The sequence below is a fragment of the Patella vulgata genome, chromosome 4 (assembly GCF_932274485.2).
Source record: "Patella vulgata chromosome 4, xgPatVulg1.2, whole genome shotgun sequence".
Taxonomy (NCBI): Eukaryota; Metazoa; Mollusca; class Gastropoda; family Patellidae; genus Patella; species Patella vulgata.
The window spans coordinates 42,817,732-42,836,742 of NC_065882.2; the positions used below are offsets into that span (position 1 = coordinate 42,817,732).

At 36.6% G+C, this 19,011-nt stretch overlaps 1 protein-coding gene across 1 annotated transcript in view; it reads right to left on the bottom strand.

The window, feature by feature from the left end:
* LOC126819207 (ras GTPase-activating protein 1) overlaps positions 1 to 19,011 on the bottom strand; it is a 68,616-nt gene that overhangs the window by 5,275 nt on the left and 44,330 nt on the right. Inside the window, exons 16-23 of the mRNA XM_050547114.1 lie at positions 17,532 to 17,694; positions 9,377 to 9,519; positions 7,708 to 7,823; positions 4,196 to 4,282; positions 3,857 to 3,924; positions 3,187 to 3,275; positions 567 to 644; positions 330 to 455 (exon numbers count right to left, since the gene is read on the bottom strand). Coding sequence (XP_050403071.1) covers positions 330 to 455; positions 567 to 644; positions 3,187 to 3,275; positions 3,857 to 3,924; positions 4,196 to 4,282; positions 7,708 to 7,823; positions 9,377 to 9,519; positions 17,532 to 17,694 — 870 coding nt within the window. The remainder of the gene's footprint in view (positions 1 to 329; positions 456 to 566; positions 645 to 3,186; positions 3,276 to 3,856; positions 3,925 to 4,195; positions 4,283 to 7,707; positions 7,824 to 9,376; positions 9,520 to 17,531; positions 17,695 to 19,011) is intronic.

Sequence of the window (19,011 nt, forward strand, 5' to 3'; positions counted from 1 at the left end):
TTCAGACACAGAACTGTAATCATTACTAATCGGAATTGGCTTGGAAAACCAATCATCAAAACATTGCATAATGTATATGGAATACTTGACTGAAATTCTGGAATTGAATTGAGTAAATAGAACAACTCCGGACGACATAACATACATCATTTGAATAGTTATTTCCACCCGTCATCATGACTGCAACAGTTGATTACTATATATACTATTCACATAACATCTATTATCAGACTGATTCCCTAATGCAATTCCATCTATTTGGAACTGTCATGACTCGACTGACAATTGAGCAGCCCCACTGGTATATCCATACTTATCTCTAAACTTACCTGTGTTTCAGATAATTTACGTAAATCTTGTAAATGTGTTGCTGCCATTTGATGTACAGTAGCTAGATCCCGAGCAAGGTCAACTGGTATATTTTCTTGTTTTACAGGATGAACTGATTGAATATTCTAAAATAAAACAAATTAAAAAATATAATTAACACCCCAAACACGTCTGAGAACTAGACAGCTTTTGAAATACAAAACAGTTAAAGGATTTGGATAGAAAGTTATACTTACAGATAGTTCATCTAAATACATGATCATTTTATCACGATTCTTCTTTATAAATGGTTTAACCACTTCCATAAATACTTCCTATAAAAGAGCATAACAAACATTTAAAAGTGAACAGTTAGAGCTAAACGAGACATATTATTTCAGATAATATAGCATAAAACTATTGTTCATTAGGCAACAGTCATGAGTTTCCAGCATATTTATCTTCAACAAGGACTTTATCTTTATTTTCCCAACTGTGCTGTTACGTTTAAGAAATGTTCAATGCATAGATATATCACTGATCTAAAGCAAGTTACAAATAAGATAATATCAATTAATTAAATCTTGAACTAAGGCCACTTAAAAAAGAAATAGTTGGTGATGTCCTTTTTTTTACCAAAAAATGTGGGAGGGAGGTTTTTATTTATTTATTTTTTTTTGATGAATATACAGAACAAGCAATATTTCAGGAATATTAAGCTTTTATTTGATGTCAAAACACATGTCATCTGCTTATAAAGCCGCCGATTGTCATCTGCATTGTTCAGATTAATTATTTAAACTTTAGATATTCCGGCTTGGATTCAATCAGATTAAAAAGATATTTAACTGAACACTTATAGGTGGTGCTGGCTGGTTAAATGTTGCAGGATTTTCAATTCATATCATGTCTTTGGACTGACTTTTTAGCCATTCAACTTTCATAATATTGTAGTTTGTGAATAGTAAGACGACCAGAAGAAACCGTTAAAAAAAAAAAGTTTTGCAAGACGAATAACGATCACTAACAGCGGATGGCATGGGTCGATTAAGTCATTCATGCCCTCCCTGGCCATGGCACTTGATGAATAACAAGCCAACAGTGAGGCTGATGTCCCCCGCCGAAATAGGAAAATAATTAGAGGACACATATAAATTTATCACAAATTATCTTTTACAAAGTATTGAACAATCAAACAGTATATCTTTACTTCCAAAGTATCGACCAATCAAATTGCGTATCGCTCTGCTTACCCTGAGCAGAAAATGCTCATTATCAAACTTAGTCAAGGTGTTACTGTAATGAAACTATACACCAAGTTTCATCAATCTCACTTAATTAGAACTAAAGTTATCGTGTCCCAAAGCATCAACCAATCAAATTGCTTATCTCTGCTTACCCTAAGCGGAAAATGCTCATCTTCGAACTCCATCAAGGCATTGACCTAATCAACACATACACCAAGTTTGAACATTCTAGCTCAATTAGGAAGAGAGTTATCGTGCCCCAAAGTATCAACCAATCAAATTGCTTATCTCTGCTTACCCTAAGCGGAAAATGCTCATCTTCGAACTCCATCAAGGCATTGACCTAATAAACACATACACCAAGTTTGAACATTCTAGCTCAATTAAAAGTTATCGTGTCCCAAAGCATCAACCAATCAAATTGCTTATCTCTGCTTACCCTAAGCGGAAAATGCTCATCTTCGAACTCCATCAAGGCATTGACCTAATCAACACATACACCAAGTCTGAACATTCTAGCCCAATTAGGAAGAGAGTTATCGTGTCCCAAAGCATCAACCAATCAAATTGCTTATCTCTGCTTACCCTAAGCGGAAAATGCTCATCTTCGAACTCCATCAAGGCATTGACCTAATAAACACATACACCAAGTTTGAACATTCTAGCTCAATTAGGAAGAGAGTTATTGTGTCCCAAAAAGTGTGACGGACAGACAGACGGACGGACGGACGGACGGACGGACGGACGGACGGACGGACAGACAGACAGACAGACAGACGGACGGACAGACAGACAGACAGACAGACAGACGGACAGACAGACAGACAGACCCATTTTAATAGTCCCCTGCTTTCTTCGAAAGGCGGGGGACAATAAAATTAGTACGAGGGTTGGTCAAAAAGTTCAAAGCCTATCTGTGAAAGACCTGTACAAAGTCGATGGTTTCTATTTTTTTTTCTTTTGCCAACAATGTTGCAAGCCGGGATGCCAATCAGGAAGAAATTTTCTTCAGTCATCCTGAAAATGTCATTCAGAGCTGACATGATGTCATCATTACTAAGAAAATGACACGCTTAAATTACGCAGCCATCTTCTTTACTGTGGAAAAGTAAGGCACATTATCCCCTAAAGAGTGAGAGTGAGAGAAAGAGGGTTTAACGTCCACTCCACACAAACTAGGTCATTTCAGGACTAACACATGGTTCAATTTTATTTCAATAATATGCGTGCGCATAGGGATCTTTAGCAGTGGGAGGAAACAAGAGGTTGGACAGGCGACCCTATTCCTTGTCACATACAACGTGTTAACCATTCGGCCATCCAATCCCCCATCCCCTAAAGTGAAGACCATGTTGACATGTATCTGTGTTGAGTTAGCCCTTTCAGTCCTCAGTTGCAGTTCTTGTGTCTATGATTCATGTAATGATTGTACTTGTTGGTGGCAAAAGTTTGTTTCAACCCATTTGATCTATCCTTTTCAGGCTCATAGCTATTAACCAGCCCTTGTATTAATCCAGTGGTCAGTTTAATGCAAGAAAAAAAATTCCTAGAAATAGCTGGCTAGTATATTTGAAATAACTTCTTTACATCATGATCAACCCTTCTTATTGTTATCAATATATAACTTTACCTTAGTTCCCGTATCCACCAAATTAGCTAAATTCTGTATAACTTTAGCTACCAATTTTAATGTTCTACCAGACATCTCAGAAGGATTTTCTATAAACAAAAAAGCATAACAAAAAAGATGAATACAACATCATAACAAGGATGAAAATCGCTTATCACTAAGTTAATGGTTATCACTATGAAACGGCACAGCCATATGTGATATTTTTTTACTTCTCTAACTATTATTACAGTCAATGTTTCCTGATGTAACCACACACATCAGTAAAGTGTCTTGTTGCTTAACAATCAGATATAGTGGTGAATGTTACCTTATAGTATAAATAAATTAAACTTATACAGAATGTGACAATAGCCTACCTCAACTAAAATCTTAACATCAACTGTTAATTTCCATGATTCATTGACAGATACATTCATAATACTTGATTGTCTTGATTTCTATCCCCAGATAGATCTACATGTATCTTGGGTACCACAATTTTTCTTCTCTGAACTATCGATCAATCAAAATGATTTCTATGATTTTCCTGGTGAGTAACTGATTAAGAAGTCAATGGGGAACACCCACCTGATTTTAAGTGGTTTTTTGAGGTAACATCAGAAAAATCAACAGTAATAATACAGTCAGAGAAGATGAACTACGAAAACATAAAACAAGATAAACTAACCTGCAACAAGGTTGAACGACTTGGGGTTTAGTATAGCTGGACATAATAGTCGTAAAAAAATAAAACCACTGAAATCAACAATGAAATACAAGTTTCAGGACATAGGCATTTTAAAGATTTAATTTCATTTTCCATTTGGAACCAACTCTCAACCTATCTGTAAACTTCTACAATCCTTGTGGGGCATTTTAGTTGTAATAATAGTAGGTTACTAGCTAGAATACTTGGTATGGTACAATCACTATGTGTATTATAAGTTTCCAGTCATTTTAGGAAAACAAATTAGCCCTTTTACATAACACTTTCCATTAGATTAAAATAAAACGTATCAATACTTACCTAATGACCCTAGTTTTAACTGTTTCATCTGTTGGCCATCTTTTTGTTACTTGTAATTGTAGATGATGGCAGATCTGTCTTAAATTACTGAAATTTTTTATTAATTCATAATCATAATCCTTATAAGACATATAGAAATAGATTTCACTAAAAATTAACACACTTACACGGATACTACTTCTGAATTTTATTAACATGCTACATTTCAATACACATACAGGTATCGTTATCAAGCAAATAATGATTCTACTACTACTACTACATGGTACTTTAGCGTCTGCTTCCACAGAAGTGATATCGCAGACAAGACATAGGAGAGTCGAGGCTTCTTCCTGTTTTTAGAATATCTTTCCATTGGCGGCCTCAGGCCGTGGAGTAGGTTTAGTTGGATGTTCATCCCTTTATTTAATAAAATATGTATTGTGTGGTAGTTTATATGTGAAGACAGCATATATGCGCACATATATGCGTCTCGTTTCTGGATTGGTAGATGTCATCTTTGTGGGTTTAGTGTTTAGGTGCCAGGCCCGTCTTATCATGGCCTCCCCTTACTCCACTATCCCACTCTGCAGGTTTGGTGACTTTTTAGTGTTTAGATGTCGAGCCCGTCTGACTGTGACCCTCCCTTACTCCACTATATTGCCAATTTGGTAGATGAAGAGCCCATCTAACTGTGGCCCCCTCTAACTTCACTATTCTACATAATCCAACCATGGTCATTAGATCGTGGATTAGTTCGAAGATTTGCAGCTTCAGATCTGGTCTCGGAAAGAGTAGGTTCTTAGTGTTGAGCGGTATGTTGTTGGTCTCCATCATTCTCACTAGTTCCCTTCTCTCCTCCTTGTATACTTCACAGTCTACTAGGACATGGTTGGTGGTACATTCTTCTCCATACTCACAGACGATGACTTGGTGTTTGAAGTCTCGCAGCTGCTCTTTCACCCTTAGTTTCGATATATCTCTTCTAGGGTGACTGATTGCTGTCTTCGTGTAGATCTTGTCATTCAGCTGGAATCTGTATGTGTGAAGTTCAACGAGCTTTAGTTCCCAGATTGAATTGACCTGTCATTTTACCATACTGTAGATTTCCGTGGTGCTGTATTCTATGGTGTGGAGTGGTGCTGTGTCCCTGAGACCTTCGTTGGCGAGTTGATCTGCCTCCTCGTTCCTCTGGAACAGCTGCCTGATTTCCAAAAAGACTTCTGGTCTTGAGTCAGAGTTGTCATTTTGGATTGAAATCAGACTGCTCAGAGAGTCGCTTGGAATGACAAACTTACTAGTCTTTTGATGGGGGATCCATGAAATAGCATCACGGATGGCCACAATAGTTAACAAAAATGTGGTGCAATATATAGATGAACACTTTTGAAGCCATTTAGCAAATACCCCCCCCCCCCCGATGGTTTTTACTTGTTATCGACGATATATTACATATTTGATCTGGTTAATTAATTGTTATTATTGGTTTATCTGCTAAAATGGCTTCTACTTGTTGTCTATATATTACATCTTTCATCTTGTTAATTCATTTCTTGTAATTGTTATATCTGCTAAATGGCTTCCAAAGTGTTCATCTATATATTGCACTAATCATTATTTGCTTGATAACGATACCTGTATGTGTATTGAAACGTAGTACTAGTATGTTAATAAAATTCAGAAGTAGTATATCCATATAAGTGTGTTAATTTTTAATTCATAATCATTTTATTCTGTTGATAATGCATGTGTTTTACTGCAATAATGCAAGTTGCTGACTATATAATACAAATTGTTAATTTGATAATGAAAACTGTTGATTATGACAATAAATATGGTTGATTATGATGAAAATAAATATGGTTGATTATGACAATGAACATTGTTGATTATGATAATGAACATTGTTGATTATGATAATGAAAATTGTTGATTATGACAATTAACATGGTTGATTATGACAATAAATACGGTTGATTATGACAATAAACATAGTTGATTATGACAAAGAACATTGTTGATTATGTTAATGAACATGGTTGATAACCATAATGAACATGATTGATTATCATAATGAACATGGTTGAGTATCATAATGAACATAGTTGATTATCATAATTAGGCTTGTCACGATTAATCGGTTTAGTCGTAGTCGATTCGGTTTCTAACTCAAACCAATTCACATTTTGAAAAATCGGTAGTCTTTCATCCAATTTATATTTATACAATTACATATAATGTTTGACTTTTACTGTCTGCTAAACACACTGCTGAATTGCTGCCTATTAAAACCGTATGGAAACTAACTTACTTGCGGACACCTGTTACCACTGTTTGTTGTGTATTTTGTACATGGTGAAAAGTCCATATGCTGATAACACTATTTTGCCTGATTACACTATTTTGCCTGATTACACTATTTTGCCTATACCGTTTTTTTTAGGACTTCTAATTTTGTCTAATGGTTTGGATTGTTCGTACTTGGTTTTATTTTATTTTGAGACTCTATACAGAAATTCCCATTTACAGTGGCACGATCTCAATGTCGCATGAAATTCTTTGCCTAACATATTAGGCATGGCTTACTACAAAATATGTAAACGGACAGTAACAGACATGATAATATCATGGGCATTAGAATACATGGACTGAATGCATGCCGAACGAGGCGGGGAAGTTGGCTATGCCTTTTTACGGGTGATAAATTGCCAATGTAATTTTAATAAATTATCGTTTTATAAAGAAGAAAACAATGCTCCAACGGAGTGCAACAATATAATTGAAAGATTCCCTCAGAAATTCCTCCAGTACAAATTAATTTTAAATCCAGTTGTAATTTATTATTCAGTTGACAATCAGAATGTGCCGTTACTGTGTACTAGACAACGAATAAACGAGTTGCTGGCATTACCAGTCAGGAGGATCTTCTATTCGCCCCCCTCGGCATATGTTGCCGCCTTTTTAAATGACACCTTTTTTTTTCTATTTGTACCGTCTTCTGCGACTTCTCTTGTTGTTTTTCGTCAATATGATTATCGCTATATATGTTAAAATATTATGTACGGGAATTGTTGTACTAGTGAATTGTAATCTATTGCCAGTATTTGATTTTCAATTAACAGTTAAAGCTGTAGGGTTAAGTCAGAACACAGAAATGTCTTACTCAGCTCAACCGCGTAACTAAATATCAAAACTAATGACTTAGTAAATGTTGTTTATTGCCAATTTAAACTATTTATCCCAACATCTCTTTAGCACAAACTCAACGAAATGTACTACAGTAATATAGAATCAGTTATTCAGTGTTCACACGTCATTTTATAATTTAATTATCAACAAACAATTACAAGAAAAAAAACTCGGAACGCAGAAAGACATTGACATTATAGAATTTATATGGCATCCGATTAATCGGCACTGATACGATTTTTGGCTGGCCGATTAACCGATTCAAGAATTTTGTAATCGTGACAACACTAATCATAATGGATTATGAGACAGCAAATATTTATTAATATATATTTATTACTTACTGTGGACAGCTATCGGTAGATTTAAATATTCCTTCAACAGTTTCATTTAATAAATGCAATAAATTATCAACATTAACTTTAGCCTCTGACGGTGTTTCCATTTTGGCTGGATCTAACTGAAAAAGTAAAAGAATTGTTGCTGCATTGTGAATGTTTAGGAAAATAAAGATAGGTTGCCAGGCAACAAAACATACGCCCACAGCAGCTAAATCGTCCGAGCGGTCGTCAAGGGTTGTCGCATATTTATTCCTTTGTAGGTAATTGGGGGTCTTTACAAGACAGTTTCATACAGATCAGATTATAAATTTTGTCGTTTGAGGGTTTACAAGGTTCTAGAAACTGAAACAAGGGTCTCAACTCTGGAAGTAATCTACAGAAATTTGACAGGCTTTTTCGTTTTACTAATTTAAATAATGCATATAAATTTCATACAGATCACATGATCACTTTTGTCATTCAAACGTTCACAATCGCCATAACTCTATAAATTTCATACATATCGGATGATAACTATCATCAATCGAGCATTAACAAGGTTTAACAAAGTGAAACAAGGGCAATAACTCTAGAAGTAATTATTGTAAATTGCTGAAATTCAATAGGCTTTTTCGTTTCACTAATTTAAATCATGCATATAAATTTCACAAAGATCGGGTGGGTGATAACTTTTTGCGTTAGAGCGTTCACAAGGATCAGTAAAGTGAAACAAGGGCCATAACTCTAGACGTAATAAACAGAAATTGCTGAAATTCAATAGGCTTCTCCGTTTCACTAATCTAAATAATGAATGTAAATTTCAGAAAGATCGGATGATAACTTTTTGGAGTTAGAGCGTTCACAAGGTTCAATAAAGTGAAACAAGGGTCATAACTCTAGACGTAATAAACGGAAATTGCTGAAATTCAATAGGATTCTTCATCTCACTAATTTAAATAATGCATACCATTTTCAGAAAGATCGGATAATAACTTTTGAAGTTAGAGCGTTCACAAGGATCAATAAAGTGAAACAAGGGCCATAACTCTAGACGTAATAAACGGGAATTGCTGACATTCAATAGGCTTCTTCGTTTCAGCAATCTAAATAATGCACATAAATTTCAGAAAGATCAGATGATAACTTTTGACGTGAGAGCGTTCACAATGATCAATAAAGTGAAACAAGGGCCATAACTCTAGACGTAACAAACGGAAATTGCCGAAATTCAATAGGCTTCTTCGTTTCAGTAATCTAAATAATGCTTATCAATTTCAGAAAGATCGGATGATAACTTTTGGCGTTAGAGCGTTCACAAGGTTCAATAAAGTGAAACAAGGGCCATAACTCTAGACGTAATAAATGGAAATTGCTGAAATTCAATAGGCTTCTTCATCTCACTAATGTAAAAAACATATATCAATTTTAAAACAATTGGATGATATTATTTATGGCGTTAGAGCGTTCACAAGAAATTGTGGACGATGGACGGACGGGGGCGACGGCAATATACGTCCACATTTCAATGTGGGCGTATAAAAAGCAATCAAGCAATCAAGGAACTTATAGAAATTTCAAAAAGATGACATGAATGCTGCAAAGTATCATATTAATAAATAGATCATACAGAATAAAAAAATGGAAAGTCTCACTAATACCAAGAACAAGGAGTTAAAAATATGAATATTCTTACTTCACAAGACTGTTTACTATCCATAATTTTTTGCACAGTATTTTTCACTGCTGCGTGTACAAAAGATGTGCAAGTCATTCTCATATACTGATCCATCATAGTTGTTGTAAATGAAGTAGCTCTAAATAATGTAGACACTTCCTCTGTAAAAAAATATAATATTATATTTAGTGTTGTGTGAAGGTGACATGATCCTAAATTATCTAAATCAAATATATATTCAGGTGTGATGGTCCTAAATAAAACCAGCGGCTGCCAGGCAGGATACTCCCATATTTTCAAGAGATGGATAGAGAACAAGCTAAAAAGAAAGTGATTTTTCCTACAATCAAGGGCCATAATTCAGGAAATTACAATTCGAGATCTTTGGGTTATAAACTTACATTTCAAGTTTCAACAAAATCGGATAAAAATTGTGACCTCTATAGGGTCCACAACCTTGATATACCATATTTTTACACTATTTGAGAACAAGGGGCGGTCATTTTGTCTGTCAGTTTTAGGGTCCACAACCTTGATATACCATATTTTTTACGCTATTGTCGGTCAGTTTTGGGCCGATTTTTACGAAATTCGAACTCAGCCGTCCTTATGGTTTAACGGTGATATAATAATACTGTTTTTTAAATCAGATAAAAATTATGATCTCTATAGGGTCCACAAGCTAAAAACGTGATTTTTCGTACAATCAGGGGCTATAATTCAGGAAGTTATGGTCTGATATGCGCGAATATCGAAAGGAACTGAGATCTTTGGGTTATAAGCATACATTTCAAGTTTAAACCAAATCGGATAAAAATTGTGACCTCTACAGTGTTCACAAGCTAAAAACGTGATTTTTCGTACAATCAGTGGCCATAATCCATGAAGTTACAGTTACAGTCCGATACATGCCAATATCGAAATGAAATGAAATGAAATGTTGTTTAATGGCACGTCAGCTCCAACCGGGCTATATTGCGCCAAACATATGGTGAATCTAACGAGACAAATTAAAACAATATCACATAATTGAATTTATATATGTAAATAAAAACAAATATCACAGAAAATATATAATTAAAAATAAATATAACAAATCTTTTACATATATAAATATTTAAAACAATATACATGATTAAATATATACAATTAAAATTGAGAATAAAAGTTTATCATATAGCTCCGGTTGAGCAAATAGCTGACGTAATGACTGGCAACGGTAGTATTTAGATCTAATATACTTGAGATGTTTGCACTCAATCAAGATGTGGCTCACTGTCAAAGGAACATGACAGTGAACACATTCCGGTTGAGGCTCTCGCTTCAAAATGAAAATATGAGATAAAAAAGTATGACCAATGCGAGAGCGACACAAAACAACTTCATCTCTCCTGTTAGACCTGTAGGAGCTTGGCCATTCTCCAAGGAGAGGCTTTATGTGATGAAGTTTGTTTGTGCCTGCAAGATCCCAAGACCGTTGCCAGCGGTAATAAATAAAATTATTTATACAGGATTTAAAATCCGTGTATGGCGTTAAAAATTCGAATAAGGGAAGATCTAAGGCAGACTTGGCAGCCAAATCTGCTTGATCATTCCCTTTTATATCCATGTGACTGGGGAGCCAGCAAAGGACAATGTCCTTGCTGATGAACTCGTTTGATAGTAACAGACCATAAATGTCTGCTACTAATGGGTGTTCAAACTGTTTATTATTTATTTATTGCTTGTAGTGAGGACAAAGAATCAGTAAAAATTATATATTTTAAATCAGATGTTGATTGAATGAACTCCAAAGCCTGAAGAATGGCCTTGAGTTCAGCTGTAAAGATGGAAGCAGCAGGTGGAAGGCGGACAGAAATGGTCTCAGATGGTGTCACGGTAGCCGAAGCTACCCGATCACCATCTTTCGAACCATCTGTATAAATTGGAGCATAATCAACATATTTAGACCTCAGCTCTCGAAAGAGAGACTGAAACACCGTAGAGCTAGTATCTCTCTTTTTATGTTGTGTAAGATGGAAATCAATCTTTGGGGGAGATATAGCCCACGGTGGAGTCCTAAAGAAAGGGGTATTCGCAATACTGTCCAGGCTGATACCAGCCTCCGACAAAAGGGGTTGTATGCGAATACCGAAAGGTGGAATAACTTTAGTCTTAAGCAGATATAGATGCTCATGATATGGTCTAAATATGGTGTTAAATGAAATATGATTTGGTAAAGATGCTATTTTCGTAGCATACTGCAGGGCCAGTTTATCACGTCTGTTGTGCAGTGAGGGCTCATGCGCCTCGACGTATAAACTTTCCACTGGAGATGTACGAAATGCTCCTAAACTGATTCTAAGTCCTTGGTTGTGTATGGTGTCGAGCTCTTTGAGATAAGACTCGCGGGCAGACCCATACACAATACACCCATAATCGAGTTTTGATCTTATTAAAGCTCGATATAATCGGAGCAAGACCTTACGGTCTGCTCCCCAGTCAGTATTTGATAAGACTCTCAATATGTTGAGGGCTTTCAGACATTTCTTTTTTAGGCTTTTAATGTGGGGGATAAATGATAATTTCTTATCAAATATCAGCCCAAGAAATTTGGTTTCATCCACAACTGGAAGGCGGTTGCCATCCAAATAAAGTTCTGGATCTGGATGCAAACCTCGTTTCTGACAGAAATGCATGCAGACAGTCTTGGATTTCGAAAAACGAAATCCATTTTCGGTTGCCCATTGTTGAAGTGAATTCAAACAAAGCTGCAACTTACGTTCGATTATCCGCATGTCTGTAGAACCATAGCATATCTGAAAGTCATCAACATAAAGAGCGCTGTTTGTACCTGGTTTAAGGCACGCTGGGATGGTATTAATTTTTATTGCAAAGAGTGTTGGAGACAATATGCTTCCCTGAGGAACTCCCATTTCCTGAGGACATGGGTCAGAGAATATTGATCCCAGGCGTACCTTAAATGACCTATCTTCCAGGAAATTTTTAATGAAGACAGGTAAGCGACCTCGTAGGCCGAGGTTATGGAGGTCGCGCATGATACCATGTTTCCACGTGGTATCATATGCTTTCTCCAGATCGAAAAATATTGCAACTAAATGTTGCTTCTGGATGAAAGCGTCCCTGACGAACGTTTCAAATCGAATGAGATGATCAAGAGTGCTCCTTTGGGACCGAAATCCACATTGGAGGTCTGTAATGAGGTTGTTGGACTCAAGGTACCAAACAAGCCTTCGATTGATCAATCTCTCCATGGTTTTGCAAATACAGCTAGTTAAAGCGATCGGACGATAGTTGTTAGGATTCGAATGATCTTTACCCGGTTTAGGGATGGGAATTATTGTGGCTTCATGCCACGAAGGAGGGAAATTGCCATCAACCCAAATCCGGTTAAAAAGATCTAATAAAATTAGGAGAGTTGGAAAAGGTAAATGTTTAAGAATTTGGTAATGAATTTCATCTGGACCAGTTGCAGTGTCACGAGCTCGTTTTAATGAATCCCGGAGCTCAGCAACAGAGAAATTTCCATTGTAGCATTCATCATTGCGGGACTTGAAATTAAGTCGCCTTTTCTCCTGTTGTGCTTTAATGCCCCGAAAGGCATCAGAGGAGAAATTGGATGATGAATTGAATGAGATACTACTGGCCAGAGAATTAGCAATATCAGGAAGTGTTGTTAAGGTGGTATTATCAACATTTAGATGGTTAACTGATAATGCACTACTTTTACCTTTAATCCTACGAATCCTATCCCATACCGATTTGGATGTTGTACGGGAATTGATCCTAGAGACGTAACCTTGCCATGAAGACTTCTTTGCTTGACGTATGGTTCTACGGGCCTTCGCCCGGACCATCTGGTATGCCGCAATATTCTCCATGGAAGGATGGTTCTTTAATTGTCTCAAGATACGATCACGCTCTTTTAGAGCGGATTTGCAATCGTCATTATACCATGGTTTATTGAAACGTTTTGGTTTAGTCGTGGTTTGTGGAATCGCCTGCTCAGCTACATCTTGAAGAATTGAAGTGAATAAGGCCATGGGCTCATCTGCATCTTCTAACTCCTTTGCATCAAAAGAGAAGAGACACAGAGATTCAAATAGAGCCCAGTCAGCCTTATGCAACTTCCACCTCTGAGGTCTTTCGACCGGAGAGGGACCATTGTTTTCAATTACAATAGGAAAATGGTCGCTACCAAACAGATCTTCATTTACCCTCCATGTAAAATCCTGAAACAAGACCGGAGAGCAAATGGTGAGATCTAAGGAAGAAAAAGAAGCTGTGGCAGGATGTAGATAAGTAGGCGAGTCATCATTTAATAAACACAAATTATTAATATTAATGAAGTCCGCTATTTGTTTACCTCTGTTGTTATCATCTGGACTACCCCAGAGTGAATGATGACCATTGAAATCTCCCGTAATAATAAAAGGGAGAGGGAGTTGTGCAACAAGGTCATCAAGATCTCTGGGATTAAGATGTAAACTTGGTGGAAGATAAATAGAACAGAGTGTAATAGGAATATGCAAAGTCACCCTTACCTCAACTGCCTGTAAAGGCGAGATGAGGGTGACTTGACTCTGAGGGATATCTCCATTAAGAATAATAGAAACACCCCCATGAGCTCTACCATCACCAACTGCATGATGATGGAAACCAACAAAGTGTCTAAAAGACAAAGTGTCAGAATTCCTCAAGAATGTTTCCTGTAAACAAATAGCTAAAGGGTTGTAATTTTGAATTAAAAGTTGAACTTCATTAAAATTTGGTTTTAAACCACGACAATTCCATTGAATAATGGAATTGACCATTGTCAGGGATAGTTAATTTTTGGCGGCTTACTGACGGGGTCCTTATGGACATCCGCTACAGTAATGCCGTCCATCAGATCATCCCCATATCTATTATAGAGAGCAATAGGGTTTTGTGAACCCTTTTTCTCTTTATCACGCATCTTTGCCAATTTCTTTTCTTTCTTAGAAAGAACTTCTTGTGTAGGTGGAATACCCTTTGGCTGCGAACTTGACCCAGCAGAATTGGAATCAAGAGTAACAACTTCAGGGGGCAAGGGAGCGGGCTCCTTGCCGTTCTGGTTAGAAGTGTTGGGAATGGTCCCAACATCTTCAGTTTGAGGCAAGGAAGATGAGTCCTTGCCAGACAAAGATTTAATAATTTTATCCGAGCTCTCACTCGTTTGAGAAGAGCTGGATACCCCTTTAATATGATCTGATGTTAAAAGTTTAGGCATTTTCTCTTTTCTGGGCCAGGTTAGGTCAGTCTGAACAGAAATTGATTTTGTAGAAACTTTTGCAGCACTTGCGAAAGATTTCCCTTGTTGTGCAATGGGAAAAATTGCTGTAAGCTCTACTTGCTTTCTAGCATCAAAATATGGTATTTTCCGTTCAGACATAATCTGTTGGATTCGTTTCTCTTTCTGCCAAATGGGACATTCGCGAGAGTAAGCAAAGTGCTTACCCTTGCAGTTAACACAACAAAAATCCGCCTGGCAGGTAGCACTCTCGTGGCCATCAAGACCACAACGAGCGCAGGTGTCTTTACCTCTGCAGACGGTTTTGCTGTGTCCAAACTTTTGGCATTTGTAACAGCGAAGAGGGTTGGAAATGTACGAATCAACAGGTATGTTAAGATAACCTGCCTTGAGAGTCTTTGGTATTTCGGGACGATTGAAAGTGAGGATATAGGTGCTTGTAGCAATCACCTTATCTCCCCGGCGTACGCTAATCCTTTTTACATGCGAGACGCCTTGAGAAGAAAGGTATTCCACCATTTCATCCTCACTGCTGCCTTCAAGATCCCGACAGCGAATAACTCCTCTACTTGAATTTAATGACCTATGCGGCGACACCTTGATAGGAATGTCTGCTAAGGATGTGGATTTAAGCAGCATGGTTGCATGCTGTTCCTTAGCACATTCTATCAGGAGTGTCCCGTTTTTTAGTTTTTTGATAGCCTTGGGCTCACCAGCCAGGCCAGCTATGCCCTTGGTTATCAAAAAGGGTGAAATTTTTGAGAGGTCGGTAGAGGGACTCTCAATTAAGAGAAACCTCGGCCATGCCTTCATAATTTTTTGGGGGGTATTAAATAAATTCGAAACGTCCTCTGTATTAGGACGTTTCTGTTTTTTATTTCTTTCTTTAATTGATGTGGGGGGGATTGGGGAATCCATAAATATGTTTTTTTAAATTCACCCCTCGTCGTCCCCCAGGTTACTTCCCTGCCTACCAGGGGGAGGACTAGCACGGATATCCGGTGCATGGCCTCAGGGCTCGACGAGGGGTATACTCAAGCCAGAAAGTATAAATACTTAGCCAACCTGATTGACCCAAGCCGCCGCTCTGTAGAATGTACTCAGGACACAAAGGTAAATTTGCTGAGTGAAAACAACAAAGCAATGGAATTGGAAAAAACGTACATTCTACAGAGCTAAAAAACGACCAAAGCCGATTGATCAGAGTGGGCCACTCTAACCTCCCGTCTAGGTGAACCATGGGCCAAAGTAATGTGTTGCAGAGAAAGGGCTCGCAAACCAAATCCCCACTCAATTACCAGGATTCCACTCTCCACCGACACAGGTCGCAACGCACGGCAAACACGTTGCCCCATTACGGGATCCTTTTAGTCGCCTTTTACGACACGCAGGACATACGAAGGGTATATTCTTATCACCCCCTACACCCCAGGGGGGATATCGAAATGAACCGAGATCTTAGGGTGATAAACCTATATTTCAAGTTTCATTGAAATCGGAAAAAAATTGTGACCTGTAGACTGTTCACAAACAATTGTGGATGGACGGACGGACGGACAGGGGTGTCGACAAGATACGTCCGCATGAAAATGTGGGCGTATAAAAATTATATTCAGACATGTGATAGTCCTACATAAAAAATTATATTCTAAGGTGTGATGGTCCTAATTCAAAAATATATTCAGAGGTGTGATGGTTCTAAATAAATATATTCAGAGGTGTGATGGGCCTATATTAAAAATATATTTAGAGGTGTGTGCAGATATGATGGTCCTACATCAAAAACATATGCAGCCGTGTGTTCAGGTGGGATGGTACTATATAAAAGAATATTTAGCCGTGTGTGCAGATGGGATGGTCCTATATTAAAGATATATTTAGCTGTGCATGCAGGTGGGATGGTCCTATATTAAACATATATTTAGCCTTGTGTGCAGGTGAGATATTCCTGTATTATTGATATATTTAGCAGTGTGTGCAGGTGAGATAGTCCTATATTAAAGATTTATTAAAAGATACATTATGTGAGATTTGTAGAGAGCTGGTAGTTCTCACTATAATAGTTAAAAACTAGATAATGTAAAGGGAATTTGCTAAAAATTTCAGTCAAATTGATCCACTCTGAACCAAGATTTTAGCGATTGAATTTTGGGTCTAGCCTCAATCATCATTACTAAATTCGGTATGATAAAAAACATGGTCTCGATTATGCATTTTTTTTATTTAATTATAAATGAGCGTTAAGCAGCAGATAGGATTCTAATCCAGAAAATATCGCAGGCTAAGTTAATTAATGTCTAATTAATAATTTAGATAACATTTCAGGCCCAAAGAAAGACCTGCAATTGGCAGATTCAGTTCTTGCATAATGTATATTTAACCGTGTGTGCAGGTGGGATGGTCCTATATTAAAAATATATCTAGCTGTGTGAGCAGGTGGGATAGTTCCATATTAATAAAGATATATTTAGCCGTGTGTGCAGGTGGGAAGGTCCTATAATAAAGATATATTTAGCCTTGTGTGCAAGTGGGAAGGTCCTATATTTAAGATATATTTAGCCGTGTGTGCAGGCGGGATAGTCCTATATTAAAGATATATTTAACTGTGTGTGCAGGTGGGATGGTCCTATAATAAAGATACATTTCCTTGACAGTCGCAATCCTAAATTCATAATCATCAACGGGGAAATATATACAAACTACAATTAAAAACATATCTGTCTAGATACTTCAAGACATAATATTTTGACAATCTACAAATCTTAACATAGCTGCCATTATGTATTAGTAACATGCATAATCAAGATTTGTAAACCATCTGGAAGAGAGATTAGTAAGTGAATTTTAAAAGGAATCAAGGGACAGGATGTTAATGTAGTTAAAACAACTGAATAAACATACCTTCTTTTTCTATTTCCAGATCATTTAAAATATTTAGAACCTGATTTTCCAGTCTTTCATATCGATAAATTCGTAAACAAGCTTTAGATAGAGGTATCCATTCATTAGCTTGACAATATCCAGCTAAGGCTATCAAATGTTTAAAATTATCACAAAGTAGTAACTGAAATAAAGTTTAAATAAAAAATATATGATAATCTGCAGATCCATTCACTTAATTTGATATTTGTGACCGCCCCCCATAGCATACTGAGTCACAATGAGGAAATTTTGAAAATTGAGTTATTGTTATTTTCACATTCTCCAACTCATTACCTTCAATTTGATGTATAGTTTGTTTGAATTAGGCAAAAATTGACTGAGCTGTGTCCATTAGAAGGTACCCAACTCACAAAATTAAGTTTTGAGAAAAAGCAAGTCAAAGATTTGGTATGTTCCAAAACAAAATCCCATAGCAACCAGGCCATTTATTTGCTGTTTTGTCGTTGAATATATCTTTCCATGGGTTTTCAGGGGTGCTGAAGACGAAAATCGTAGTAAAAATATAATCCGACTATTTCCACAATTTATTTGCTATTTTCTCGTTTAATATGTTTTTTATTTAGGATTTCAAGGGTGCTGACGACGAAAATCGTAATAAATGCACTCCTTTCGTAATGAAACATCCACAACACATATGACATAATATTCACATGATAGTGTTATACTGAAGAATAATCTATACATTAGTAGCCTGTTGTGTATATTAAAACTTTGATAAGATTAACTCAGTTAATCTCATCAATTAATTAGCACCTTAGTGCCAGCTAGTGGTCAGGAGATTAAGATTGTTGATTGGATAATCATCAAAGAAGCTGCCACAGCTGTACGCATGTTCATTTAACACATGAATTAAAATCAGATTTTGCGTGTACGATAGGTCTATTATTATTTTCAGGTACTGTGACGTTATCAAAATATGAGTCCTTATAGAAATGTCAATTTCATAGTCAAGAAATGCTTACGTTCACTTTCGTGCATTTTGGCTTTGATGTAAATAACAACATTATTCAGAGGATACTCAAAGGCAGACTCGAGAATCGTCGCATTTCGGATCGTTGGTTGTTCTCATTTTTTCGCCAAATGGTGATAAGAGAATTTTAAACAATAATATCCAAGATGCATTCCTTACTTTGCATGCCATATGAAGAAGCGACAGTAAACGGAATTCAGCTATCAATAAAATTTTCTTTGAAAAGAAAATTATTGTCCAATTTGTTTATTTCAATTTAAGGCCTATAGATTATTTTTTTAAAGATGATATGAGATATCAAATAATCACCACTTGGATTAATTTTTGGAGTAAATAATGGGTTCTCAACGGCTTTATCATTGACCCGTGACAGTTGATTAGTAATAGTATTACCCAATGACACACACCCGCTTGTTGATTAATTTACATAATCAGCCACATGGTTTCGATTAACAATCAACAGCAATT